This window comes from Xenopus laevis, chromosome 7S, assembly GCF_017654675.1.
Source record: "Xenopus laevis strain J_2021 chromosome 7S, Xenopus_laevis_v10.1, whole genome shotgun sequence".
Classification (NCBI taxonomy): Eukaryota; Metazoa; Chordata; class Amphibia; order Anura; family Pipidae; genus Xenopus; species Xenopus laevis.
The window spans coordinates 60,643,084-60,650,562 of NC_054384.1; the positions used below are offsets into that span (position 1 = coordinate 60,643,084).

Genomic DNA, 7,479 nt, shown 5'->3' on the forward strand with positions numbered 1-7,479 from the left:
AAAAAAAACGACACGCTCATAGATCTTCACAACGTAAATTACAAAGTCTTTAAGAGAAATCAGACTCTAGATTTCTAATAAAGACTTTGGGATTAAAGTAACTGTAAGTAAAGCATTGGGCACAATGTGCATGGAGTGTATAGGCTCTACTCCTGGTACTCCACTTTCCTTCCACTCTCCTGATCTTGAAAAAATTGGCCCTAGTGAACATGATAGGGACCTTAGACAGTAAGGTCCTTTGCAGTACATACTGATGTGAATGATATATAATTGATGCAAAGTACTGGTAAATATTTTGTAGCAGGAAATACATTTTACTTACATTTTTTTAAACTGTAATTTATATTGCAAAGAGCAATCTTTTATCTTTTTTTTTTTTGTTTCCCGTGATGTAACAATTTGTTCCAGCGTAGAAATAATCATATGAGACATTTCTGTTTTTTCTGTATGCTCTTTAAAAGCTTTTAGAAACATATTTGCTCTTTTGTTTACTTCCATTCTACAGCATCCATTCTATCATGGCAAGGGATTTAAGGGTCTCCATAAATCAGGACTTAGAGGTTGATATAACACCCAGAAAACCCAAAAAGTTACCAAAACAAGCTCGAGAGGATCCAACACTAACTATTGACCGTACACATCTCCTGTCTGAGCACAAGAAGACAAGGCAGCGGTATATGGAAAAGGATGGTAAGTGCAATGTACACCATGGCAATGTCAAGGAAACCTACCGGTACTTTAGTGATTTGTTTACTACCCTAGTGGATCTCAAGTGGCACTTTAGCTTGTTTATCTTTACGCTTGTGTTCAATGTCACTTGGCTTTTCTTTGGCCTTATCTGGTGGCTCGTTGCTTATATCCGAGGAGATCTGGATCACTTGGGCGACAAAAATTGGGTTCCATGTGTAGAAAATCTTAATGGTTTTGTGTCTGCGTTTCTCTTTTCTATTGAAACCGAGACTACAATTGGTTATGGCTATCGGGTGATAACAGAGAAATGCCCTGAAGGAATCGTTCTGCTTTTAGTTCAAGCAATATTAGGCTCCATTGTTAATGCCTTGATGGTAGGCTGCATGTTTGTAAAGGTTATCCTAGAGGGCATGGTGGAAGAAACTGGTAAGTAATCTTTATAGTAAAAATACTGTATGGCCAATTTTGACATTGATATTGAAATATAGGAAGTCTTAATATAATGTATCCAAAGAAATAATAATTATTTGTGAGAAAGATAATTGTAGACTGATTGTATTATTATTTATTTCAACATTCTCCTCTTTTGAGACAGTATTATCATGAATCTACAATGGAACCGATATGAAAACCTTGTTTTCCCCATAACTTGCTTCCCATAAACTTTAAGGCATTAAAAGCCAAAGGGGAAATGTAATAAAAATCGGTAACAGAAAAAAATATTCGAAATTTTAATATAGGTTTTGCGAACCCGGAAAACTGTTTAGCGACCACTTCTGACAGTGGACGAAGGTATACGAATTTTATAGTTTGCGCCAGTGCGCAGTGAATGTACTAAAACTTTTTACTGAAAAAGTTGTTGTTTGCTCCAAAAGATTAGGACACCTTGAAGCACTTCTTAAAAGTGGGCAATGCGCAATTAAAATTCACAATGCAAAACCAATTTAAGGAGCATTACATTGCAAAATGCTAATTTTTTATTCTTATTTGTGCAAATTGTTTTGCTCTTTGCGACTTTTATTATATTCTCCTATTTTACTGTTTTACACCTTTATGTATAAAGTACATTTTACTTAGGAACATGTTAAGAAAGCAATCAATATTAAAGCTTGACAAACAACCTGGTATGCTTCTGATATAAATATACAGGACCCAATCGGGGAGAGAGGAATATTTGCTTGCGAAGAGGGGGCCAGAATGCATCACAAAAGTGATGCAAATTGCATAAATTATGTATAATATCATGCTAATTTTTACACAATTTACATAACTTCCACAAAGACTGTCTGACTTGCCTCGGAATTTAACGTAATTTACATAGAAGCGTGCATAAATTATATATCAAGCAATGGCAAAGCAGAGAAGCTTAACAGGAGCAGCAGGGGCTAATTCCAGGGGCTAATTCCACTGACCACCAATAAATTAAAAAACGAATGGTAAATTCCACTGAGCCCAATAAAGTAACTCACTTTTAGCATATGAATTACCAATGTTGTCAACTGTTTATATGAACTGCTTATTATAGAGTAACATCACATGTTTCTTTAGGGATCTATTTACTGAAGTAATAACTAGTGGAATAACTAGTTATCATTGGGCCCCTAGACTTACACAATTTACGTAACATAAGCAAAACCTCATGTTACATATGCAAAACTGTACTTTACACAAGAAACTTATGTAACTTATGATGCAAACAATGATGGAACTTAGTTATTTTTAGAAAATACTTTCATTCTCCAAACAGTTTTAGGTGCAGTGCACAAATCAGAAGTTTAGAAAATTTCAAGGAAAAAAGGACCCCTGGAGATAAAGGTAGTAGATAATGCTGACGTTTCTGTAACACCCATAAGAGACCAGATTTAGGCAAGCTAGCAGTAAAAATCCACTCCACTATATTTTTGTTGGGGAGCCTGCAGTCTGTTCAGGAGACTGTTTGGTTATTGCTTCCCTATACCACACTGATTGTATAAAGTTTTTGGGTTTCATTACAAATCTATGATTTCTCAACACAGATATTAGAAACAGACATACAGCCTGCAAATTTGGTTGTCTTCTTGGAATTTCAGACCTGAGAAACAACAAGCAGACTCGGGTAGCAGCTTACAGCAATCACATCTACATACAGTATATATATATATATATATATATATATATATATATATATATATATATATATATATATCCATAAAATAGAGCCAGCAACTACAGGGTATTGCTGAAAAATCAAAAAAGAGAAGAAAAGCATGTAGAGCAAATGTGACGTTTCGGTCCCTATTGGGACCTATCTCAAGGCCGTTCAACCGGGGATAATTTGGAAGTGGTGTGCCATCCAATATATATATATATATATATATATATATATATATATATATATATATATATATATATATATATATATATATATATATATATATATATATATATATATATATATATATATATATATATATATATGTATAGATGGCGTGGAAGCTTGTTAGCAACAGGGGCATAAAATATCATTGAAAGCACCATTGGCTTCCAGGTGAGCACTGGAGCTAAAATATTCCAGCATTTCAAGGGACATTAAACAGGCCAATAAATAACATGAGCTGTTCAGAAACTGGTGAACCAGAAGCTATAGGAATTACTTTTTTTTAACCTTTTCTATGAAGGAGTAAATTGTGTCTGGTTCATGCTATATAAGACAAAATGTGTCTGTTAAAGGCTAGTAATTAGCATTTGGGCTGCACATAATAATTAGAAACATTTTAATATAGTTACAAAGTGTAAACCATGTTATAGCTGTCAGGGTTTCTTTATAAGATTGGTATGTAAAGAAATAGCCGGTGTAACATAATTGAGAGCCAGGACCACAGGGTTGACTAGTTTACCCAGTGTGGCCATTTATTATGTAGAGCAGGCCCCTTCTTTGGCCCCCCAGATGCTGTGTCTGTTTACCATATGTAAATTTTAAAAGTATCACTGTAGAGATAAACTGCACCCTGCATTGTTTAAACCTCAAATTCAGACTCTAATCCCCTGTATCACACCTGTGATCCCCCTGTATTGTTCACACTTGTGACTCCTCTATTGTTCACTCCCCTAAAACCTGTACTGTTCACACCTGAGACCCAGACTGAAACTGCCCCCATTGTTCACCTGTTCACACTTTATACAAAATGCTAATGGGGCACCAGCACTGTGTCACTGTATGTAGTACATATTAGACTGAGAGCTTTACTTGTCTCCTCCTCTGTTCTGCCTTCCCTCCCTGCAGGGCTGGAACTAGGGGCAGGCAGAGTAGGCGACCACCTAGGGCACAATCATGGGGGGGCCACACTTTTAAGGGGAATTTCCTTTCTTTCTTTTTTAAACCCTGATTTGCTTGGCCTTTAATAGTTTTTCAACTTTATAAACCCCCTGTTCCAGACAATCACTCCCAGCTCCATTTTGGCAGCTGCTGGCACAGGTACATATTTGTGGGCAATATCTTGGCTGCTACTTGCACAGGTAAACAGATGATATGATGGATATTTGGCTGCTGCTGGCACAAGTACATATATGGAGGCAATAGTGTGGTTTTTTTTGTCTGATACTGGCACAGGTACAGATTGGGGGCAATATAAGGGATTGGCTGCTGCCTCGGGTACATGAGGCAATATGGTGGCTGCTGGCACATGTACACAGATGTTTGAGGGCAATATGATGGCTAATGCTGGAACAGATGCAAATTGGGGCAATATGATGGATTCTTTTGGTTGCCGCTGGCATAGGTACAGATTGGGGGTAAAAATATGATGGATGTTTTGTTTTATGCTGGCACAGGTACAGATTGGGGCCTGGGGGCAATCTGAGGGATTGACTGCCATTGGCATAGGTACAAATGGAGGCAATATGATAGGTGCTGGCACAGGTACAGGGGGCTATATGACTGGTAAGGTGGGAAATGGTAATGCAGGACTGGGTGGGGGGGCACTGATTGAAGCCCTTGCCTAGGGTGCAAAAATACCTTAGCCCGGCCCTGCCTCCCTGTGTGTGCCATTCTCTGCTTGCCCAGTGCTGCTTGTGTGTGCCATTCTCTGCTTGTCCTATGATACCTGTGGAATGTAAGCCTGTTAGGGGTTTGTTCTTGGGGTTATTAGCATTTGGAAATTGTTGTTAAGGGCCCCTAAGGTGTTTAATCATGTGTTGGGGGGTTGTTGTATTATCAACAGGGGAGGAGGAGGCATATGGATTTAAGGGTATGTTTTTAACATGACATCAATTTTTCACATATGAGTGAGGAGGGATTTCCCTGCAGTGAGCACCAATTTGGTTTTTTGGTGTGCTACCACCGTTAATGTGGATACGATCTTAAAAGTTCTTGTGGTAATATGGGTGTGGTTTAAAGTGGGTGTGGTTTAAAAGGGGGAGTGGCCAACACTGACTTCCATTATCGGCCCTCCTATACATAGGCCAGTAAAATTTTGGCCCTCGGTACCACAGAACTTGGACAGCCCTGATGTAGAGCATAGTTTTCTGAAATGCTAGCTGCAGTGTTTCATCTGCTTAGTTATATACACATTTCTAAGTCTTTATTAAGAAATAACCTACCGAAACTCCGCTTCAGAAAAGGCGATCCATCGTGCGTGCTCAATTTCTCCTCCCTGCCTTCCTTATAGGAGATAGCCAGGGAGGAGAAATTGAGTGCTGCACAATGGATCGTAGCCATGTTACAAATTGGTAAAAACACTAGATTGAAGGGTAATGCTTTTTACAATCTTTTAATTACACTTGTCTATAATTTTAGCTTAAACCTCCTGGCCCGGGTGTGAGCATGCACAGTTGGCTATGTGGCTATAGTTAAGCACTTGCACTTGGATAAACCATGAAACTCCAGCAGTGAATCAAACTGCAAAATATTTAATGGGGTGTAGCTAAGACAATATGTTTCAGCCAAGGCCTTTCTCTTGTGGTCCTACATAACTACTGTTGTAGCTGACTTTTAAATAATTAAATATGGAATTTATGTGGTGTGGTTTTTTTTTTTTATCAAATATAGGTGCCCTTATTCAGGCCATAATAAGGTAGTTCAACTTAACATTAACTTGGGAGGCCAATATACAAAATTTTGAATTTAAAGGATTTCACACTTTTTGTGATTGAAGTTGATCTTAAGCATATTTATGAAAAAACTTGAATGCAACAGTACAATGCAATTTATATAAACCATACCATTGTAAGAGGTCATTATCCTTATTGCCATTATATCTATGCAGTTTTTTTTCCTTTCTGTATGTTATTGCAATAAAAATATTATTTAAAAAAAAAATGTCTATCATATCTATCAAGTCCCTTGAGTGCCCCTTAACTTACTGAATGGACTCTCATATTGAGGCCATAGTTTTACGCTAAACAATTAATTAAGGCACATTGTCTTGTCTCATTAATATTTTCTTTTTTGTAGGGATGACATGCCAAGCCCGATGCTCGTATGTGGACTCTGAAGTTCTTTGGGGACATCGCTTCACCCCAGTCCTCACGCTGGAAAAAGGATTTTATGAAGTGAATTATACTACTTTTCATGAAACCTATGAGACCCTCACTCCAAGCTGTAGTGCCAAAGAGTTAGAGGAAATTCAACATGGAGAACAGCTGCTCCGCCATAACTACTATACTGGGCAAAGGAACAACAGTGCACAGAATGGGGCCCCTAGGTCAGAAGACAAACATAAGAACACAACCAAACTGAAATTTAGAAAACATTGATACATTTTCTAAACATTTAAATGTGTGCCACTGGCACAAGAGTGTTACGTTAGTTTGTTCCCAATGTGTATTCCTGCATATTTGTCAGTCTTTTTGTAGGCCTCAAAATTAAATTATTTATTGAAGCATTTTGTGTATATATATCACCTATTACATTTAAGTAGTTCCTGTCCTATTTTATAATGATGTTTTATATAACCACAGATAACTGATTATTAATTGATAAACTGACTGGTTAATTTACAAGGCTAACACTGCAAAAAACCCAAGGTAAGAGTTACTCATCAAGCACGAGGAGCAGTAGAGGTCACTGATTACAGTGGGATTGATATGCAATTATGATCACTGCCTAGGGTAGGATATGTCATTAGCAAGCGTAGCAAACACCTCATATTATAACATGGGTGTCCTGAAAGGTCGTAATTATTTGTATAATTGTCCACAAGCACAATTTATACCCCTCAAACAATGTAGGTCTCTATAAAAAGATATTGCATAAAACAGCTCATGTGTAAAATCCTGCTTCATGGAAATAAACCATTTTCATAATAATATACTTTTTAAGTAGTATGCGCCATTGGGTAATCATAAATAGAAAATTGCCATTTTAAAAAATAAGGGCCGCCTCCTGGGATCGTATGATTCACTGTGCACGCAAACATACCAAACAAACTATACTTTTTTGGTCACATGAGCCAATTAACAGACAGAGTTTTATCTTTTGCTTCCACACTTCTTCCTGTTACAGGCAGAGTTGTAGTATTTCTGGTCAGGTGATCTCTGAGGCAGCACACAGACCATCATGAAAAGAGCAAAATTTACTTAAATATGTATTCCAGATTCTTTAATATGCCACTTTTATTAAAACTATCTATTCATGTTGGGGGTATACAGTAAACACAGAAGTGTTTCTTACAGTCCATCATTCTAATAAGCCCATGCTTGTGTCAACACAGCACATGCCTAATTGTTTATAACCCCCTGGTATTATAAAATTAAATATAAAAAGCTCACCACCTAAAACCTGAAGAGCGAGTGGGAGAAAGAATTCAGGCA

At 37.4% G+C, this 7,479-nt stretch overlaps 1 protein-coding gene across 1 annotated transcript; it reads left to right on the plus strand.

Moving 5' to 3' along the window:
- The first annotated feature begins 509 nt into the window (after positions 1-509).
- On the plus strand, positions 510-1,297 carry kcnj5.S (potassium inwardly rectifying channel subfamily J member 5 S homeolog). The gene has a single exon (XM_018227714.2). The coding sequence runs from the start codon at positions 519-521 to the stop codon at positions 1,122-1,124; it is 606 nt and encodes a 201-aa protein (XP_018083203.1). The 5' UTR covers positions 510-518; the 3' UTR covers positions 1,125-1,297.
- The last annotated feature ends 6,182 nt before the right edge of the window (positions 1,298-7,479 follow it).